Here is a 21,622-nt window from a genome sequence, read left to right as displayed (position 1 = left end):
CTTCAAAATCTCCCTAGATTGCTGGAGATCTTGGCCAGCTACTTAGAAGTGAACCAAATACAGCATGGATTTGGCACTTTTTTTTCTTTAACCAACTTGTAAGAGTGATTTCAAATTGTACAACAAACAGTTGAAGATAAAGACAGAGAAGCTCGGATAGGGCATGTTTCTCACAGAGAGGTACTATGCTGATTAATTTAGTTATAGTAAATGTATTTCCAGTCTCAAATGAGGCACTTAGAATTCAAAAACAGATTTTGGGTCACATTTGTTAGGGAGAAGCAGTCTGTACATCAGATGGTGAATGCAATAGAAATCTTAGGCAATTTGGTTAAGAGAATGTGATATTTGAAATCAGCGCAGTCTCAAAACAATCAACAAAGTGAAAGGCAACCAATGAAATGGGAGAAAATATTTGCAAATCATATATCTGATGAGGGGTTAATTTCCAAAATATATAAGGAACTCATACAGCTCAATAGCAAAAAAACAAATAATCTGATTAAAAAATGGGAAAATGACTTGAATAAACATTTTTCCAAAGAAGATATACAGATGGCCAAGAGGTATATGAAAAGGTGCTCAACATCACTAATTATCAGGGAAATACAAATAAAAACCACAATAAGATATCACTTCACATCTGTTAGATGGCTAATATCAAGAGACAAGAGAACAAAGGCTGGCAAGGATGTGGAGAAAAGGAAACCCTTGTGCGCTGCTGGTGGGAATGTCAATGGGTACAGCCATTATGGAAAACAGTATGGAAGTTCCTCAAAAAATTAAAAATGGAACTGCCATATGATTCAACAATCCCACTTCTGGGTATATATTTGAAGGAAATGAAATCACTATCTTGAAGAGAGTTCTGTACCCTCATCTTCATTGTAGCATTATTTGCAATAGCCACAACAGGGAAATAACCTAGGTGTCCATCTATGGATGAATGGATAATGAAGATGTGGTGTACATATGTATATATAATGGAATATTATTCAACTTTTCAAAAGGAGGAAATCCTGCCATTTGTAACAATATGAATTAATCTAAGTTAGACAGAGAAATACAAATATTATATGATCTCATTTATATGTGGAGTCTGAAAGAAATGGAACTTATAGAAAGAGAGAGTAGAATGGAGGTTGCCAGGGGCAGAGGGAGTGGTGGGAGAAAAGGGTGAAGGTGCTCAAAGGTTACAAACTTCCAGTTATAAAATCAATTAAGTCCTGGACAGGGGGTGGGGTGGCTGGCCCGGTGACATAGTGGTTAAGTGTGCGTGCTCCGCTTCAGTGGCTGCCCGGGGTTCACAGGTTCGGATCCGTGTCGCAGATCTAGCATGGTTCATCAAGCCACACTGTGGCAGCATCCCACATAAAATAGATGAAGATTGGCACAGATGTTAGCTCAGTGACAATCTTCCTCACAACAACAACAACGATCCAATAAGTCCGGGGGATCTAATGTACAGTGGTGACTATAATTAATAATACTGTATTGTACACCTAAAAATTACTAAGAGAGTAGATCTTAAAAGTTCTCAGTACAGAATAATGGCAACTATGTGAGGTGATGGATGTGTTAGCTAATCTTACATGGTAATCATTTCACAATATACATAGATATCAAATCATCACATTGTACACCTTAAACTTACACAATTTTATATGTCAATTTTATCTCAATGAAGCTGGAAAAAAGAGAAATTGGCACAGGCTCTGGAAAATACAGAAGGTGGGTTGTCTGATATTACTGTGGAAAGTAATATGAATTTTTCAGTGTTTAGTAGGTGTTCACTCTTTGTTTAGCCACCTATATTATCACAGGTTCTCTGTGTTGCATGCAGACTTATTCTGGCTAAGTAAAAATAGGAAGACAGACAAACAAAGTATTTATTAAAAATACACTGGAGTTGCCTTCAGAGTCGAGTGCTTTAGAAGGAAAGGACCCAGGAGAGTTCTAGAGAACTCAGTAGCAGAAGCACATAGATCTTTTATTTTAGACTAGAGCTCTGCCATAATTGCATGGGGTTCTTTGAGTTCAGTCTTGCCTTACTGTTCACATTAGATAATTCTGGGAGGATCTTTCTGTCTCAGTTGGGTCAGGTTTTGCAATGGTTCAATCCTCCATGACTAAGTAGGCATGGACCACAGCAATGGCCACCGAGGTCCCAATTCTATGTAATGAGGTGGTAGAATGAACACATGAAAGGCTGCACTAGACTCTTCAAAGACCCTTCCATCCCTGACACACTGCTGTTCTAGGAGAAGAATAAAGATTCTGTAGAACAGCAATAACCTTGTTAATTTAAAAAATGGTCAGTTTTTAGTTTACTAGCCCATGAGAGTGGGCTCATATATTTTTGAAAGACTATCCAAAAAGGATGAATAAATTTCAACTCTGAAACTTTCTACATTTTTAGGGCTTAAGAGCTTGTTCTTTCAAATTCCCTTCCTGTCTTTTACTGATTCTGTGATTTAGGACTTGTTACTTTATCTAGGCTTTGGTTTCCTTATTTTGAGCCATTCCTTGATTATTCTGGTTAATAACAATTTTTATATATTTTATATATTTTTTCATTATTAAATACTTTAAACATGCTTAGGAAAAACCGCTACCACCAACACAAATCTTCTCAATAAACTAGGATATGTGACGCCAAAAAGGACACTTTTATTCTGACTTCTGGAAGAAGAAATGCAGTCAGGGTATTCAAAAGAAGTTGTGTTTGATTGAAGCCAGGGCCTGAATCCTGAGAACTTGCTAAGAGTTGCTTTGAGGCCTCTGTCCTGGAGGATTTGTGAAGCAGAAGAACTGGAAAAGCAAGATTTGGCTGCCCTTGCATCATTCTGGAGCCATGTAGGTGTGTCCTTAGAAACACAAGCCAGAGAGAGGGAAACAATTACCAGCTAGAGCAGGCTTAAGACTTAAGAAAAATAGAGAGAGTTTTAATCTATTCTTTAACACTTTTATGACCCTGCACTTTAAAATGTGAGATGATTTATTATAAAATCAACTATAATACATGTTTGAGGAAATAACAACAACAAAAGTGAAAATACAAGATATATAAGGCAAGAATCAGCAACAAGGATGATGGGAGAATGCACATAGGTTAAACATAGGGATAAATAGAGTCATCCATTTCACTTTGAGTTTTCGGATAGACAGGAAAGAAAATAAAATAGACCAAATCACGTAAGTTTTATAACCAGAAAAGAGGGAGCAGTCTCTGGGGAAGACACACTTTTTCTTACTCTAAATTCTAAAAGAAAGTTTTCCCATAAGACTTCATGGAGTAGATATTGAGTGATGTCGTGTCCAGCTGCAGTTTTGTTCATTGCCTACATGAGGATTTCCTATTAAATTTATTTATTCCTAAATTCCTTCCTAGGAAGGTCTGACTCAGCAAGTCTAAAATTTGTGATGTAGTATGTCCATAGTATATTTTTTCTTAATTCAAAAAATACGTATAGAAATTAAGAATTCATAAAGCTCTTTCCCATCTTTTACTTCTTTGATAATCTTAAAAGTCCTGTGAGATTCATCAGATTATTTTTTTAACACAAGAAAGGAAATTTATACTTTAGGATGTCATATGACTTAAGACTCAGAGGGACTTGTATCCCCATGATTTCAAGAGACACAGGACAGTAGGAGTTAAGGTTGTAAGTCTATTAACTTGAGGAAATCATGCCAATGTCATTGAGCTGAGGTTGGGAAGGTCTCAGATTGATTAGGTGTCCAATTATGGGATGATTTGGTTTTGAGACCTTGCCCCTCTCTGCTCATCATCTGAAACTGCATGCAGAAGTTCACCTTCTTCGTAAAGCCCTCCTAATGACCACTCCTTCCTCCAGGTGTCCCCACTTATCGTCTTTCTCCAAGGCCCTTTTCACATAACTTTATTGTTTCCTTCCACAGTCCTGGGGTGCACTGCATTAAGTGATAGCCTAGACTATAAACTTCTCAATGGCTGGACCATGTTATTTATCTTGGTAGCACTGGCAGAACCTGACACATAGTAGGCATGGATTAAATAAGCATTGAAGGAATATATAAGAAAGGGGCAAATGTTGTAGGAGAAAGATGGGATATCTATCTATCTATCTATCTATCTATCTTTAATTTAGGAAATACAGTACCATGAACTTTGGCCAAATTTTCTACATTGAAGAAATAGGCATTGCTGTGAATCACTTAATTCTAAAATGATGACTTGCTTTTGATCAGAGGAGGCAATTATCAAACTAATGCAACTTTTAAAGCTACTTATTAAATACAGAGTCACTGGGATTTAAAGAGATACTCCTGATAAAACCATCCAAAATTTAATCTTTGATTTAAAGGCTTCCTTTTCTCTAATTTTTTTATATGCATAGATTGTGCCATTTCTTCTTGCCCCTTAGGGCATCTACAATTGGTTCACGAATGTACTCAAAGATTTTTTTATATGCAATTAAAAAACATCCCCGCATTAAGATCTGGAACAATTAATTCCAAACATTTTAAATATTATTAACAAGGAGTAAAGTGAGACTCAAGGAGGCCAAGCGACTTCCCCATGGTCACATAACCAATAGGTGGCCAAGTTTGAAGTTGAATTTAATCTTCTCTATGACGTTTGCTCTTTCTACTTCTTCATGTTGCCTTATCTGTTGGACTGTCTCATACATTGAACCTCTAGGATGATACTCCCAGGATTCAGAGCATGAGTACGAATGGGTAGAGGTGTGTACCAACAGCCTGAATGAAAGCAAAGGGTTAGGACACCTGCAACAAGAGATAAGCTGTTCCCTGAGAAGATGGAAATGGAAAAAATGCAAACGTAAGTGAATGCCTTTAGAAGCTTAGCTGGCTTTAGGGTGAAAGTCAGGAGTGCCTGGGTTAGGCATGTCTTGATTCCAACACCCAAGCCTGATTTACTCCCTTAGAAATTTATGAAAGAAGGTGGGCTAAGTTCTAGGGTATGACAGTAACTTTCTGAGCTTACACTAGTCACGCTCAAGTTATAAAATGAAAATCATAGAGAAAAGGAGCATTCCTAGACCAGATACGAAAGAGAAATTGGGAGATGCTGTGCTTCCTGGAGTATGAGGTAACTCGGTTAACCAAAGGGATCGTGTTTTATTTCTGTGGGCACCTCCAGGCAGGTCTAAGATCAATAGCTTTATCACTGTCTCCTACTGCCTCCTCCTGTGCTTTGCTCCTCTGTCTTCCAGTAGCACCTTCACTTAGGGATAGAGCACAGACTCTGGCCTCAGGCTGCTTGAGTTCAAATCCTGCCCTCCTCCCTTATTAACTTGGCCATGTTAATGAATCTCCCTAAGCCTTGGTTACCTTACTTAAACAATTTAAGAAGAGGAATGATACCTATTTTTCATGGGGAAATGTTAGAATTAAATTAGGAACTAGGTATGTAGCACTTAGCTTAATGCCTAAAACAGTAAGTACTAAGTTCATGCTTGCTACTGATGTAATTATTTTGCCAGCGCTACCATTTCTGTTTCTGTATTTCAATATCTATTCTCAGAAGAGACTTGAGTAAGGAAACAGCAGGTATATCTCAGCACTCAAATCATATTGTTTGCACATAAATCTGACTGTATGGAGTTAGAGAGAACGCTAGTCCTTTCTGCTGGAATTAGGTTCAGCAAATCTCACTCTTCTCACCAGTAACTAATTGCACGTTTACATGGGCCCTTAGATTTGAGTGTCTATGATCCCTTCGTTTCATAGGCCGGACTCACACAAAGCAAGTTCCCAGCAGGGTTGTGACAGGACCAGGTCTCCTAACTTCTAGTGCTTGCTTGTTTCACCCCACAATTGTGCCTCCTCTCTTAAGAGAATCTTATTGTCAGTGACTTTAAGATGATAAAAATATACCTATTTAAAATTAATTTTAAAAACTCCAAGAAGAGCAAGGCGAAAACAAAAAAATATAACTTTTCTGCTTATAGGTAGGCATGGGTGCTCAAATTCATTAAATAAAATCAGATGGATCCTTTTTTCTTTTCCAATATACTATTATTTTAGCTGTAAATTATAAGTTAAAAATCACCTTGGGAGGTCACTTTGATGAATGTTCTCCTCGTTTATCATCAAATTCCGTAAATCCTCTTGAAAAGAAAAAACAAAGAGAAAAAAATGAATTATGATTTAGACTGAACAGGAATGTTAGAATGATCATTAAGGTGTCTTATAGTGTTGAGCCACACTTTTCTTCTCCATATTTTCCTATGTTATAAAAAAGTAAAACGTAAGTTTTCCACAATAGTTCATAGTTGAAAAGACATTTATGCATAATTATCTCTTTGAATCTGCCAACAAATCCATTAGTTAAGTGTCTATTCATATATAAACTCTACAAAGACAGATATTTGATTGTATTTGTTCGGTAATATATCCCCAGCACTGAGAACAGTGCCTGGCATAGAGTATGAATTAATTAATATTTGTTGAATGTCTAAATGAATTAATTTTTATGTTTTTTTACATATGAAAAAGCCTCTGAAGCTCAGAGAGATTAAACAAACTGTGCAGGTCACATGGTTGGTAACATGCAAAGCACAGTCCAAAATCTTAGGTCTCCAGAATCATGAATGATGCCAGAAGCATGATACTCTGCTGTTCAAGGATTGGACATGGAGTAGCCTCTGAGAAGGTAAAAGACGACTAAAATTCAATCTGTGAGGAAATTATAGTCTAGCGGAGAAAGCAGATGCATTCCGATAGGAGTAATTTAAAACAACGAGGGGGAAAAGGCTGTAATGAAGGTTCCTACAAAGCATTATGAAATCTCAGAGTATGAATACCTGAATTTCCTAATTGTAGGGATCCGTGATGATGTCTTCACAGGGTTCGTCTTTGAATTGGACTTTAGAAAATGATTGGACTTGCCAGATGAACAGAGAAGAGTTGGGTTTGGGAGTCATGCATTACTGGCAGAGAGAAAAGCATGTACAAAGATGTTGGGGGTTTATACAAACAGGACCTGCTGTGAAGCAGAAATCATTTGTCATCGGGGCGTCAGGTGTCTGGCTTCATGAGTAAGAGGTGTGACTGAAAGATATATTGGCGTCAGGCAAGAACCTTTAACATTAGCTGAATGCACTTACTCTGATTTCGTATGCAAAGGAAATGCCTGAAAGGGTTTCAAGCATGGCAGTGATAGAACCAAACTTGTGTCTTTGTTATATAACTCGGGTAGTAGGTAGAGGATGGATTGGAGTGAGAAGAGACAGAAACAGTGAAAGTAATTATAAATCCAATAAAAAGAGCTCAGGAAAGAGACGATGAAGGACTCAACTAGACCAACAAGTCAGTGGATGGAAAAATAGTAATAGTATAGGAAAAAAATTCAAAGAACAAATATAATGAAAAAATATTCAGCAATTGGATGAAGGTGGTGACGAGCAGGAAGGATCCAAGAAGACCTTGAGATTTCTGGATTCTGGGTGGATGGGGATGTGACTTCCTGAGATAAGGAAGATGGGAGAGGAGCAGGTTTATAAGTGAGATGATGGGCTTGAGTTTAGATGAGTTCAATTTGAGGTATTGATGGAAAACCTAGGTGAGGTCTTGTAGCAGAAAATTAGTCATTTCAGTCTGTAGCTCAGGAAAAAGAGTGCAAAAGATATCTGGATCTGGAACTCATTAGATTATAAGTAATATTCCCAATATGGAAGCTGTGATGTGAAAAACTAGGCAGGATACATTTGGAGACTTGAGGAGCAATGATGTTTAAGGGGCAGATGCACGAAGAAAAGTGAAGTCAAAAGAATGAGAAAGAATGGCTAGAGGGAGGGAGAGAACCAGGAAAATGTTGTGTCACAGAAACCCAGGGCTGGGGGGAAATTCATGAGAATTGGAGACTTATCAAAAGGTTCAGAGGAATTTTTTAGAGCACTGGTGACCAGAATGTAGTTCACATTGCTCCAAGGGAATCCAGAAGGCAATTGGAGTGAGCGGGTCTATTCATCGACCTGAAAGCACACATCTAGCATTTATTATATGCCTGACACAGTAATTAGTCATCAGATATATTAGAGAAAATAAAGCAAAATTTCCATCTTTATGAAGTTCCACCATTCCTATCATTCTCTCTTTCTAATCAAGTCTCATTGAGCCCTTTAAGGACCAAATTGAATCTCACGTTTGCCGTAAACACTCTCCTAAGCATCCTGGGTCCAGTGACAGCGCCTTTCTCTAGAAATTACCTGTGATGTTTGTCTGATATTTATCTCATTTAGCACTTTAGTTATCTTTGCAATGGCTCATGTCGTCTTGCCATAAGGACTGCAAATTCTTTGAGAAGGGATTTACAGTCTAGATTTTTCCTTCACAGTTCCTGCTCCTACTTTGCACATACTAAGTGCTTAGGAGTACTTCTTGATCCTCTCCTCCATTTTCCATTCTCCATTATATTTATGATCTTTCTGTAGACAGAGGGAAGACAGCTAGATTTGTTTCCTTGAGCAAGGACTTCTGTGTCTTTCAACAAAGATCCCTCAGTCAAACTGGGGTCGATGGGCTTTAGATCTGATCTCTAAGATATCTTTCCTTAACTAATTAATTCAACAATTATTACTGAGTGCTTGATATGACTTACAAGATACTGTGTTGTAGTAATGAGCTAGATATATCCAGTCCCTACTTTCATATACAGTAATGCGCTGCATAATGACATTTCTGTCAGTGGCAGACTGCATATATGACAGTGGTCCCACAAGATTAATATCATATAGCCTAGGCGTGTAGTAGGTTATGCCATCTAAGTTTGTGTAAGTATGCTCTATGATGTTCACACAACGATGAAATTGCTTAACGATGCATTTCTCAGAACATATCTCCGTGATTAAGTGACGCATGACTGTAGCTACATAATGCAAAGTACATAAATCATTTGAGATGATGATATATGTTATAATGACACTACCACAAAGTAAAGTGGTGGAGAATAACCAGGGAATGAAAGGAGACTTTATTAATGAATGGCTATAGAATCGTTTTCTGAGGAAGTGACTTTTAGATGAGCTGCAGGACAAAGCACTAGCCTTGAGAAAAGGAAAGAACATTTTAAGCAGAAATGAAAACAAGGGCAGAGAGCCTGAGTTGGTTGTAAGTTCCAGGAACAGAAAGAACATCATTTATTCAGAATATAATGAGGGAAAGAGAAAATGGTAGAAGATGAGTTCCCATTTCTGAACCCAGAGCTGACAGCAATACTTTAGTACTACAGATGGTCAACTTTTAGGGTTAACTGAGAAAAAAAGTGCTATTTCATAGTTGGATAATTCCCCAGGGAAGGAATAAAAAGAACTATTATTGTCTCAACCCCTTGCATTGCCGTTGTTGTGATTTATAACAAAATGAATTCAATTGGGGTCTAATATGTACTTTGTACATAATGGGTGTTACTGTTTGCTTGTCAGTTTCTTCCTTGTTTACATTAACAACCATGGGAAAGCAACAGTTGCATAAGCAGTCACGATAGTAAAAATAACATAACAATACAAAAATCAACACCTGTGCATTTCAACAATTTGTGCATGAGGATTGTATGCAGAATCCTGTCCGTCGACATAACATATTGATTTAAGCAGATCAGAGATTATAAGATGGCCCTTAATTGCTTTTATATAAAGTAGTCCTTAATCTGTTCTTAGTCATAGACCCCTTTGAGAATCTAATAAAAGTCAGAAGCACTTTCCATAGAAAAACGTAAAGATTCACATTTACACAAAACATGAATATAAATTTAAAGGCTGTGTGGCCCTTTAAGGCCCAGCGGTGTATCCCAGAGCATCTAATGAATGGCTTTCAAAATTTATTGTATATCAGAATCACCTGAAAGCTTATTAAGAAGCATGTATTTAGCCTTTTCTCAGGAAGGTGCAAGAGGAGGCGAAGAAACATGCGTTTTGTATAAGTTCTCTAGCAGATTCTGAAGCAGGTGGATAATAGACCAAAAACTTGCTCTCTCTATGCAGGAGAGAATTAGAGAGCAGAGGCCCAGAGAGGTGGGGATTGAAAGTACCTGGAAGTTCAGAAGAACCAATTGGATCCTGGAGAGCTGAAATTGGGGAGAGTAATGTGGGGAGAATGAAGAATAGGTTGAAGTAGAAGTAAAAATCAGAGCTATGTAGACTGGAGTAAGATGTATTAGGAGTTGGGCACAGGGGCTTGGAAGCATGTTGAGAACATTGAGAAAATTCTGGGCTATGTGTGATCTGCCACCATGGCAATCCCTCATGATCAGAACAAACACTCCTCGAGAGGTGCCCAGATTGTCTTTGAGGAGAGATTAGCTACGGCCTCTGCTAATCCTCTTGAGTTACTCAAACTAGAAAATAAAGGCAGAATTTATCACATCTATCACCAATGAACACATCTCTACCCCCTACCTTCACCAGAGAATTACAGTGTCTGTACTTGGTGGGTCCTTTATTCCTTTAACTTTATAGAGGAGCAAACTGAGATGCTCAGAGAAGGGAGGGTTTGCCCAACATCACCCAGTAGAGTAGCACCTGTGTCAAGACCAGAACCTGGCTTTCCGTCCCCTGGTCTGGTGTTCTTCCTCCTCCCTGCTTGGTCTTGAGATAAAAGTATTTTATGAAACCACTTGATGGAAATGTGCTCACCCCAAGAGTTCAGGGAAATTCATTCAGATGCAGATGTATGTTAAGATAGAGCAAAACTTTTCAAAAAAGTAATACATTGGCATGCACTACAATTTTATTTCTTGTTCATTTTAATGAGATGTGGTCATTACCAACAGGGAACTGGACAAAAGCAAGGTTTGTCCCAGTGCTTACGTGCTTCTGGTCATGGAGCGGAGGATGAACTCCACTGCATTCTCAATGATCTCCGTGCCCAAGAGGTTTAGGAATTTTGGGAACTCTGGTTCTGAAGATTTGCTTGAGTCATCTGGCTTGTCATTTGGTTTGTTGTCTGAAAAATACAACAGAATCTCAGAAGTGATTCTCAGCAATAAGAAAGGGAAGTCTCTTTTCTTTGTAGGAAGCCCTTAGAGTCCTTTATACTGCCACTCACTCATTATGGAGCCTCATATAGTTGCATTTAATGAACATTTAATGCCTGCCTGGTTAAAGTCTTCACATGCATTATTTCATTTATTCCTAAAAACAAACGAACAGATTGAGACTTTGATAGGCATGGTTCCCCTTTCCAGATGAGAAGACCGAAGCTCATGGAGTTCAAGTCACTCGCCCAGAGTTAAGCAGCTAGTAAATGCCAGTGCCGGGATTGAAACACAGAATGCCTGATGTTATGTCTCTTTCTCCATGCAATCCCTGGGCCGGTGGTAATGATAATAATGAGGATGAAATAATAATGGTTAACATTTGATGGGCATATACCTAAGACAGGCAATCTCATGCATTGTCTCATTTTATTCTCACAGCAACCCTATGCAGCAGGCAAAATTATTATCCAACTTAAAGGTAAAGAAAAAGAATTTGAGAGAGGTTTAGGAGCTGGTTCAAAATCACAGAGTTAGTAAGTGACAGAAACAGAATTAAATCCTATGTCTGGTATTCAACCCTGGATTCTTAAGGGCTCTGTGATGAGCTGCATAGTCATTGACGGAAAAGTTGTCATCTAAGTGCAAGTGTGTTCTAAGTTTGAAAGTAGTGTAGTAATAATGATGACAAGGAGAAATTCTATCTGATAGTTCTGTAAATAATTTTATAAATACTGTAATTTTATCCTTGGCCAATCGTATGGGGTGTGGTTTTCAGATCACTGGACTAAGAAACTGAAAAGATTAAGTGACTTGCAGAAGATCTCACAATAACAAGAGAAGAAGATAGGACTGTAACTGCAGGAGTCTTACGTTTGACTCTTGATCAAGCGCCCTTTGGAACGTGGGTCAAGGATCCAGAGAGTAAGGTTGCTGATATGCAATGTCCCGGAGGTGGGGGGCAGAGGGAGACTTTGATTAGTGGTCTAAAGGGTTCAGGAAATTAAAAGGAATGGAAGAGTGGCAGTGAGCAGCTACAAATGGCCTTCACTCTGGATCTTGCTGCCAGGATGAAGTAGGACCTTTATCTTTCCTTTTATTATAGCCTCACAAGTAGTATTGCCAAATTTGGTAAATAAAAATACAGAATACCCAGTCAAAGTTGAATTTCAGATAAACAAAAAATACATTTTTAGTATAAGAATGACCCAAGCAGTATTTAAGACATACTTAAACTAAAAAATTAGTCATTGTCTACCTGAAGTTCAAGTTTAACTGAGTATCCTGTATTGTGTCTGCCATCCTCACCATAAGTTTTGACTTAAGAAGTCCCAACTTGTAGACAACACACCCCATGACTCTGAATGAAGGAGATGTAACTAGATTTTTGTGTGGAGACTGTCAAGTTACATTAGAACCTTGCATCTATAGTATATTGTAAAATAGAAACTTTTAGTAAAAAAGTATGGCTTTCAATGTTCAAATTTCAAAATATTTATTGTTTGCTATGTCACAACAGAAGATTTAATAGAAGCACCAATCTAGGACCAATAACCAAAATCAATATACTAATCACCAAATATTCGTTCATTCAGTTCTTGATTCTTTCATTCAACAAGTGTTTTTTGAGCCCATTCTTATCTACATAGCACGGGCTGAATTAAGGTGAAAATGGACACGATCCTCACGTAAAGTGCAGGGCAACCACAGAGCCCAGAAGAATCACTCTGTGTTTAACACGGGAAGAGGAAGGAAAGATACTACAGATCTGTGGTATGCCAACTGTGCAGGTACTAAGCTGGCGCTCTCATCACGTGCCTTAGTCCTCATTCACATCTGTGATGGTATTACAGTCTTATAGGAGAGAAAACAGATGCTCAGAGAAATTAAACGACTCACCTAAAATCACACATCTAGAAAGTGGCTGAGCTAGGGTTTGAACCTAAATTTTTTCAACTCCACAGAGCATGTTATTTACATGATATAATACTACCTTCAAGAAATTGTTCCCTGAAGACATTTACCAGGTGCAAAGCAGCAATTCCTTGCATGAAAAGTGAGTTCCCTTTATCTGTGTTCCTATATGCCTACTTGCACAACAATTTGATTTTACTGATTTTTAAAATTTTAATATGACGCTAAATACTAGCTTTTCAATAAGCAAGGAGTCCTGGATTGGCGTCTGTAAAAATCGGATCCTTTGCCCAGCCCTCGGACTGTAGGGCCATATATTAAGAGGTATTAGAGTTTGGTGGATCATATGTTTTGGTGTCCTACACACCTGAGTTTGATTCCTGTCTTCAACAAAGAATTAGCCACAAATTAGTAACCTTGCACATAATACTTAACCTCTCTCTCAGTTTCCTTGTTGTGTTAGTGTCAGGATTGAAAGGTATTTTGTATATCTTTCATATATATCATATATATGTATGTGTATATATATATATGCACATACATATATATACACATTCTATATCAGATATATACCACTTATGGCAGCACCAGGCTCAAGGTAAGTCCACAACAAATGCTTGCTGTATTATTACTACTTTTATTAATAACAGCAATGGCAACATGGCAGCGTGAGTTATTTCCTTTGTCTTTCCCCCTTTTGAACTACAACTAAATGGACACTCACTGACCAACGGAGGAAGCCCACACAGCACAAGAGGACACTTGCGAAAAACACACAACTATACAACTGAGGGTGGATGGATTGGCCCCCCGCGCCACCCCCACCCCCACCTAAAAGTGGTGGAGATAGGTGAGCACACCCTGCTCTCCCCCGGTAGCCCTGTGCACGCACACACTTTCCAATCTGGTGCAAACGCCGCGAAAGTGGGAATACTCAGTGGCGCGACCATAAGAGGAGGTGGCGGTAACCCTTTGCCGGCGTTCATGGTCGCTCTCCCGTGGAGAAACGGAGCCCATCGCGCCCCTGTGCCATAAAGGAGCAGCCGTAGGCCGGGTCTCAGCAAGGAAGCCCAGTCAGCCAAGCTCAGCGGCCCACGGACTGCGGATCGTAAACAGGGACCTCAGCAGATTTCCGCGCTGGGGCAAACACCTCCCAGGTGCGCGCAAACACTCACAGTGCAGCTGCACTCCCAAAGAGGGAACTTGTCCGGGCGGCTCCGGGAATAGGCAATGCAGTTTTGAACCCACACGTGCTTACATTCCTGGCAGGGAGGGGGAGCCCACCATGCCCTAGGGCCGGCAAGGAGCAGCCAGAACCCGGGTCCCAGCAGGGAAGCCCCGACAGCCAAGCTCAGTGTCCCCGCAGACTGGATCGTAAACAGGGACCTCAGCAGATTTCTGCGTTGGGGAAACACTTCCCAGGCACGCACTCACAGTGCAGCTGCACTCCCAAAGAGGGAACGTGTGCAGGGCGGCTGCAGGAATAGGTGTGGTAGATTTCAGTGACTGGTGATCTCTTTCTGGTGGGGAGCGGGAGCTCAGAGCACCCCTGAGGCACCAAAGAGTGGCCCTAGCCTAGGGAGAAAGCCCTGCCTGACAAGGACAGTCCACACAAGTGCCTGAACGCACCCCAGGCTGGGGCAAGCACCCATAATACCCCCACAGCTTCCAGCAGATGGGGTGGGGCCAGAAACACTGCTCCTGCTCCCGCCTAGCGGTAACAGGCGGAATCTGCATCCTAAGAATACCACAAATGCCCCACAAAAGATAGTTCATCAAACACCACGAGAAACTGCAGCAACAATTCAGACCAGAAGGAAAATGACAATTCTCCCAAAACCAACACTGAAAACACAGAAATATACAGCCTAAATGACAGAGAATGCAAAATAGCTTTCATGAGGAAACTCAATGACTTACAAGAAAACATGGAAAGATAATGCAAGGAGCTCAGCAATAAGATGAATCTTTTCACCAAAGAGATTGAAACTGTAAAAAAAAAGATCAAGTAGAAATTCTGGATGTGAAAAACACAATTAGTGAAATAAATAATAATCTAGAAACATTAGGAAATAGAATTGATCTTATGGAGGAAAGAATTAGTCTTCTTGAGGATAAAAATGTAGAAATTCTACAGAGATTTCTCCAAAGAAGATATACGGTTGGCCAACAGGCATATGAAAAGAAGATATACGGATGGCCAACAGGCATATGAAAAGATGCTCAACATCATTAGCTATCAGGGAAATGCAAATCAAAACTACAATGAGGTATCACCTCACTCCGGTCAGAATGGCTATAATTAACAAGACAGGAAACAACAAATGTTGGAGAGGATGTGGAGAGAAGGGAACCCTTGTTCACTGCTGGTGGGAGTGCAAACTGGTGCAACCACTATGGAAAGCAGCATGGAGTATCCTCATAAAATTAAGGACAGATCTACCATATGATCCAGCTATCCCACTGCTGGGTATTTATCCAAAGAACTTGAAAACACAAAGACATAAAGATACTTGCACCCCTTGTTCATTGCAGCATTATACACAATGACCAAGACTTGGAAACAACCTAGGTGCCCATCAAGGGACAAATGGCTAAAGAAGATGTGGTATTTATACACGATGGACTACTACTCAGCCATAAGAAATGATGAAATCCGGTCATTTGTGACAACATGGATGGACCTCGAGGGTATTATGCTGAGTGAAATAAGTCAGAGGGAGAAAGTCAAATACCATATGATCTCACTCATAAGTAGAAGATAAAAACAATGACAAACAAACACATAGCATTGGAGATTGGATTGGTGGTTACCATAGGGGAAGGGGTGATTCCAAAAGAGGTGATTAAGCTCACATGTGAGGGGATGGACTATAATTAGTTTTCAGGTGGTGAACATGATGTAATCTACACAGAATCTGAAATATATTCAACAGCCCACTTACTTCAGTGGACAGATTATCCAGACAAAAAGTCAACAAGGAAATAGTAGATTTAAATGAAACACTTGACCAGATGGACTTAATAAACATATATATATATAGTACTCCATCCAAAAATAGCAGAATATACATTCTTCTCAAGTGTCCATGGAACATTCTCAAAGATAGACCATATGCTGGGTAACAAGGCAAGCCTCAGTAAATTCAAGAGGATTGAAACCATCCCAACCATCTTTTCTGACCACAATGCTATGAAGCTAGAAATCAACCACAAGAACAAAACTGGGAAAGTCAGAAATATGTGGAGACTAAAGAACATGCTATTGAACAACGATTGGATCATTGAAGAAATCAAAAAGGAAATTTAAAAAATCCCTGGAGACAAACAAAAAGGAAAATACAATGTACTAAACTCTTATGGGATGCAGCAGAAGCAGTTATAAAAGGGAAATTCATAGCAATACAGGCCCACCTGAGCAAGCAAGAAAAATCTCAAATAAGTAATCTTAAAATGCACCTAACAGAGCTAGAAAAGAAGAACAGACAAAGCTCAAAGTCAGCAGAAGGAGGGAAATAATAAAAATCAGAGCAGAAATAAATGAAATAGAGACTAAAAAAGCAGTGAAAAGAATCAATGAAGCTAAGAGCTGGTTCTTTAAGAAGATAAACAAAATTGACAAACCTTTAGCCAGACTCACCAATAAAAAAAGAGAGAAGCCTCAAATAAATAAAATTAGAAATGAAAAGGGAGAAATTACACAGATACCACAGAAATACAAAGGATTAGAAGAGAATACTATGAAAAACTATATACCCACAAATTTGATAACCTAGAAGAAATGGATGAATTCCTAGACTCATACAGCCTCCCAAAACAGAATCAAGAAGAAACAGAGACTCTGAACAGACCAATCACAAGTACAGAGATTGAAACAGTAATCAAAAACCTCCCAAATAGCAAAAGTCCAGGACTAGATGGCTTCTCTGGAGAATTCTACCAAACATTCAAAGATTTGGTACTTATGCTTCTCAAACTATTCCAAAAAATTGAAGAAGATGGAACACTTCCTAACACATTCTGTGAGGCCAACATCACCCTGATACCAAAACCAGACAAGGACAACATGAAGAAGGGAAACTATAGGCCAATATCACTGATGAACTTAGATGCAAAAATCCTCAACAAAATATTGGCAAACCGAATACAGCAATATATTAAAAGAATCATACACCATGATCAAGTGAGATTCATTCCAGGGACGTAGGGATGGTTCAACATGCACAAGTCAATCAATGCGATACACCACATTAACAAAATAAGGAATAAAAATCACATGGTCATCTCAATGGATGCAGAGAAAGCATTTGACAAGATCCAGCATCCATTTATTATAAAAACTCTCAATAAAATGGATATTGAAGGAAAGTACCTCAACACAATAAAGGCCATATATGACAAACCCACAGCCGACATCATACTCAATGGCGAAAAACTGAAAGCCATCCCTCCGAGAACAGGAACAAGAGGAGGATGCCAACTCTTGCCACTCCTATTCAACATAGTACTGGAGGTATTGGCCATAATAATTAGGCAAGAAAAAGAAATAAGAGGAATCCAAATTGGAAAGGAAGAAGTGAAACTTTTGCTATTTGCAGATGATATGATTCTATATATAAAAAACCCTAAAGAATCCACCAGAAAACTACTAGAAATAATCAACAACTACAACAAAGTTGCATGGTACAAAATAAATTTTAAAAAATCAGTTGCATTTCTATACACTAACAATGAACTAGAAGAAAAAGAAATCAAGAATATAATCCTATGGACCATTGCAACAAAAAGAATACAATACCTAGGAATAAACTTAACCAAAGAGACGAAAGACGTGTGGACTGAGAACTATAAGTCACTACTGAAAGAAACTGAGGGAGACATAAAGAAATGGAAAGATGTTCCATGTTCATGTGTCGAAAGAATAAACATAATCAAAATATCCATATTACCTAAAGCAATCTACAGACTCAGTGAAATCCCAATCAGAATCCCAACGACCTTCCTCACAGAAACAGAACAAAGAATCCGAAAATTTAAGTGGAACAACAAAAGACCCCGAATAGCCAAAGCAATCCTGAGAAAAAAGATCAAAGCTGGAGGTATCACAATCCCAGACTTCAAAATAGACGACAAAGCTATAGTAATTAAAACAGCATGGTACTGGCACAAAAACAGGCAAACAGATCAATGGATCAGAATTGAAAGCCCAGAAATAAAACCACACATCTATGGACAGCTAATCTTCGACAAGGGAGACAAGAACATATGATGGAGAAAGGAAAGTCTCTTCAATAAACGGTGTTGGAAAAACTGGACAGCTATGTGCAAAAGAATGAAAGTAGACCATTATCGTGCCCCATACACAAAAATTAACTTCAAATGGTTTAAAGATTTGAATGTAAGAACTGAAACCATAAAAATCCTAGAAGAAAATATAGGCAGTACACTCCTTGATGTTGGTCTTAGCCACATCTTTTGAATACCATGTCTACTCAGGTAAGGGAAACAAAAGAAAAAGTTAACAAATGAGACTACATCAGACTAAAAAGCTTCTACAAAGCAAAGGAAACCATCAACAAAATGAAAAGACAACCCACCAACTGGGATAAAATATTTGCAAATCATTTATCAGACAAGGGGTTGATATCCAAAGTATATAAAGAACTCACACAACTCAACAACAACAACAACAACAACAACAACCTGATCAAAAAATGGGCAAAGGATGAGAACAGATATTTTTCAAAGGAAGATATACAGATGGCCAAAAGGCACATGAAAAGATGCTCAACATCACTAATCTTTAGAGAAATGCAAATCAAAACTACAGTGAGATATCACCTTACACCACTCAGAATGGCTGTAATTACCAAGACCAAAAACAACAAATGTTGGAGAGGATGTGGAGAAAAGGGAAGCCTCTTACACTGCTGGTGGGAATGCAAACTGGTGCAGCCACTATGGAAAACAGTATGGAGAGTCCTCAAAAAACTAAAAGTAGAAATACCATATGACCCAGCTATCCCACTACTGGATATCTACCCAAACAACTTGAAATCAACAATCCAGAGTAACATATGTACCTTTATGTTCATTCCAGCACTATTCACAATAGCCAAGACTTGGAAACAATCCAAGTGCCCATTGACCCATGACTGGATAAAGAAGATGTGGTATATATATATATATATATATATAAATATAACAATGGAATACTACTCAGCCATAAAAAAGACAAAATCATCCCATTTGCAACAACATGGATGGACCTGGAGGGTATTATGCTAAGCAAAATAAGCCAGACTGAGAAAGACAAAAACCATATGATTTCACTCAGATGTGGAATATCAACAAACACATGGATAAAGAAAACAGTTTAGTGGTTACCAGGGGAAGCAGGGTGGAGGGTGGGCACAGGGGGTGAAGGGGAGCACTTATGTGGTGACAGACAAGAAATAACGTACAACTGAAATTTCGCAATGATGTAAATTATTATGAATCTCAATTAAAAAATAAATAATAGCCACAAAATGATTCACAATAGCTTTCTTCTCTAGTGATTTAGGAGATATGAAAATCAAAACATGCTGTTAAAATATTAAGAAATTTGAAAATGTGGGAAGACAGAACATATAGATAATAATAATAAAAATTAAGAAATTTGACGTACTAGAAACAAATTACAAAAGCCCATAGTTGAATATTTTCTCTTTTCAAATATAATATGGGATAGCCTTTATTTACGTTAACTACCTTGTTGAGTTTCTTAGTCAATATAATCGTAAATTTCTGAAAAAATACAGTGCCCCTGAGTCTATGCTCAAGTAACTTTCCCTCTGCAAGCTCAGTTTATTAACCTGTAAAAAAGGAAATGATAAAACTGTGCATGTTTCCTTAACAGGATTATTATGAGAATCTAATGAGATCATACATGATAATAATAACAGTTAATATTTATTGGCTGTTTATTGTGGACCAGATACTTTTCCAATTTGCTTTGTCTCTTTTATTTAGTTTTCATAGCTTTACGTAAACGTTAACTATTGATATTCACTTTTACATGTGAGGCTCGGAGAGGTTAAATAACATGTCTGAAGTCGCATTTCTGATTAGTGATGGAGCCAGGCCTAGGAGTCTTATTCCAGAGTATTTACTCTACACCTTTGAACTAATCATCAAAAAATAAACACCCCCTGGCTCTCAAGGAGTTTGTAATATAATAGTTACACTATATTACATGAATATATAAGAAAAAATGGTTCCAAAGTTCATACATTCACTGAGGATAGAGGCTGTAACTGACGCATATTTGAATAAAAATTCTGCTTTCCTTTTGCTGGAAGATTTGCCTCTCATCTTCCAGTCCCGTGCTCTTTCTACAGTGCCCAAAGGCCCTTCCTCCTCGCTCCCGTTTATGTTCTGGATCTGTGCCACCAACCTCCTCCAGTCACGGCTAACTACCGCACAATGCAGGGGCTGTGATCAGGAACACTTACCTGCATGGCAAGTCGAGATTAGGACAAGTAGTCCCAGGACAATGGTCAGCCGAAGCGCTGAGGCAGCCATTCTTGTAGCACAGGGTATCAGTGCAGATAAATTGTTTAGATGCAACCAAAGCCTTGCTTCATTTATAAGTCACTTACAGGTGACATCATCTGCTATGGAATTTAGGTTGTTGCACAAGATGTCTGCACAGCTTGCTCTTGGATCTCTACTAATGAGCCCTGCCTATCCTTCAAACCAAAAGTTTTTCATACAGGGGAAAGAAATCCTCTTGGTTTTTCTAATGTGTGTTTATAAGTGGCACTGGAATAACTTTTTTGGAGGTAGTTCCAATGCCATCATTGACAATTAGATGGGTAAAAGGCAGAATTACTACTCAGTGCCAAGGAGTAAGCAGCTAATCAGATTGGCCTGGTGTGGCTACTCTCTCCTTGTGCATTCTGCTTCTTTTCCCATGCTCTGAGCTAATTACTTGTCCCCACAGGGCATGCCCATTCACACTCCCATGCCTTTGTTCATGCTTTTTGTTTTTCCTGGGATATCTCCCCCCATCATGCCTGGTGGAGCATTCCTACCTATTCCTCAGGCTCAGGTTCCAATGTTCCCTTCTCTGTGAAACCTTCATGGTGACCATTCCATCTTACTCCAGAGAGATGCTCTGTCATCTGTTGTATAGAACCCTTGACTATTGTTTGAGGACTTTAATAGCTCTCTTCTTCTTTAGCCTATGGATCTCTTAAGGGCAGAGTGTTTTGTTCACTTCTGAATCTTCATGGAGCCTAATATTGAGCTTGACATTGGTCTCAGCTTTAACTTCACTTCCTTGGGAAGCTTGTTCTGGTTCTTCCAGGCAGAGCTAGGTGTTCCTCTCCTGTGCCTGATAGGTGCCTGTGTAAATGTCTTCACCAATAGGCTGTAGGCTTCTGGAAGCCAAGGCTATCTTTTTCAATGTTGACTACATGTTACTTAAGGCATATAGCAACATTAAATAGAGGAAAGCAAAAATAATTAAATTATTGCACTCAGTGAAAAGAAATACTGGGTTTGAGATACTGCTAAGTATCTCAGGTATAAAATACCCTTCCTTTTAGGTACAGACACTCAAGGGGATAAAATCTAGTTCAAGTCTAGATGATACTGGTTGTCCTGAGAAATGCTATAATTTCTGTTAATAGGGATGAGGATTTGGGGGTTCCTAAACTTAAGATTGAACAAAACTTGTGC

General features: G+C 38.7%; 1 protein-coding gene across 1 annotated transcript; it reads right to left on the bottom strand.

Moving 5' to 3' along the window:
• Nucleotides 1-326: 326 nt before the first annotated feature.
• Nucleotides 327-20,571, bottom strand: C13H5orf46 (chromosome 13 C5orf46 homolog). The gene is made up of 4 exons (XM_008528910.2): nt 20,392-20,571; nt 10,815-10,950; nt 6,059-6,116; nt 327-2,867 (listed from the first exon to the last, which is right to left on the bottom strand). Exons 1-3 carry the CDS (start codon nt 20,459-20,461, stop codon nt 6,068-6,070), a joined length of 255 nt encoding a protein of 84 aa, XP_008527132.1. The 5' UTR covers nt 20,462-20,571; the 3' UTR covers nt 327-2,867; nt 6,059-6,067.
• Nucleotides 20,572-21,622: the final 1,051 nt, after the last annotated feature.

This window comes from Equus przewalskii, chromosome 13 (assembly GCF_037783145.1).
Source record: "Equus przewalskii isolate Varuska chromosome 13, EquPr2, whole genome shotgun sequence".
In the NCBI taxonomy this organism is placed as follows: Eukaryota; Metazoa; Chordata; class Mammalia; order Perissodactyla; family Equidae; genus Equus; species Equus przewalskii.
This window is presented reverse-complemented; position numbering and strand designations above follow the sequence as displayed.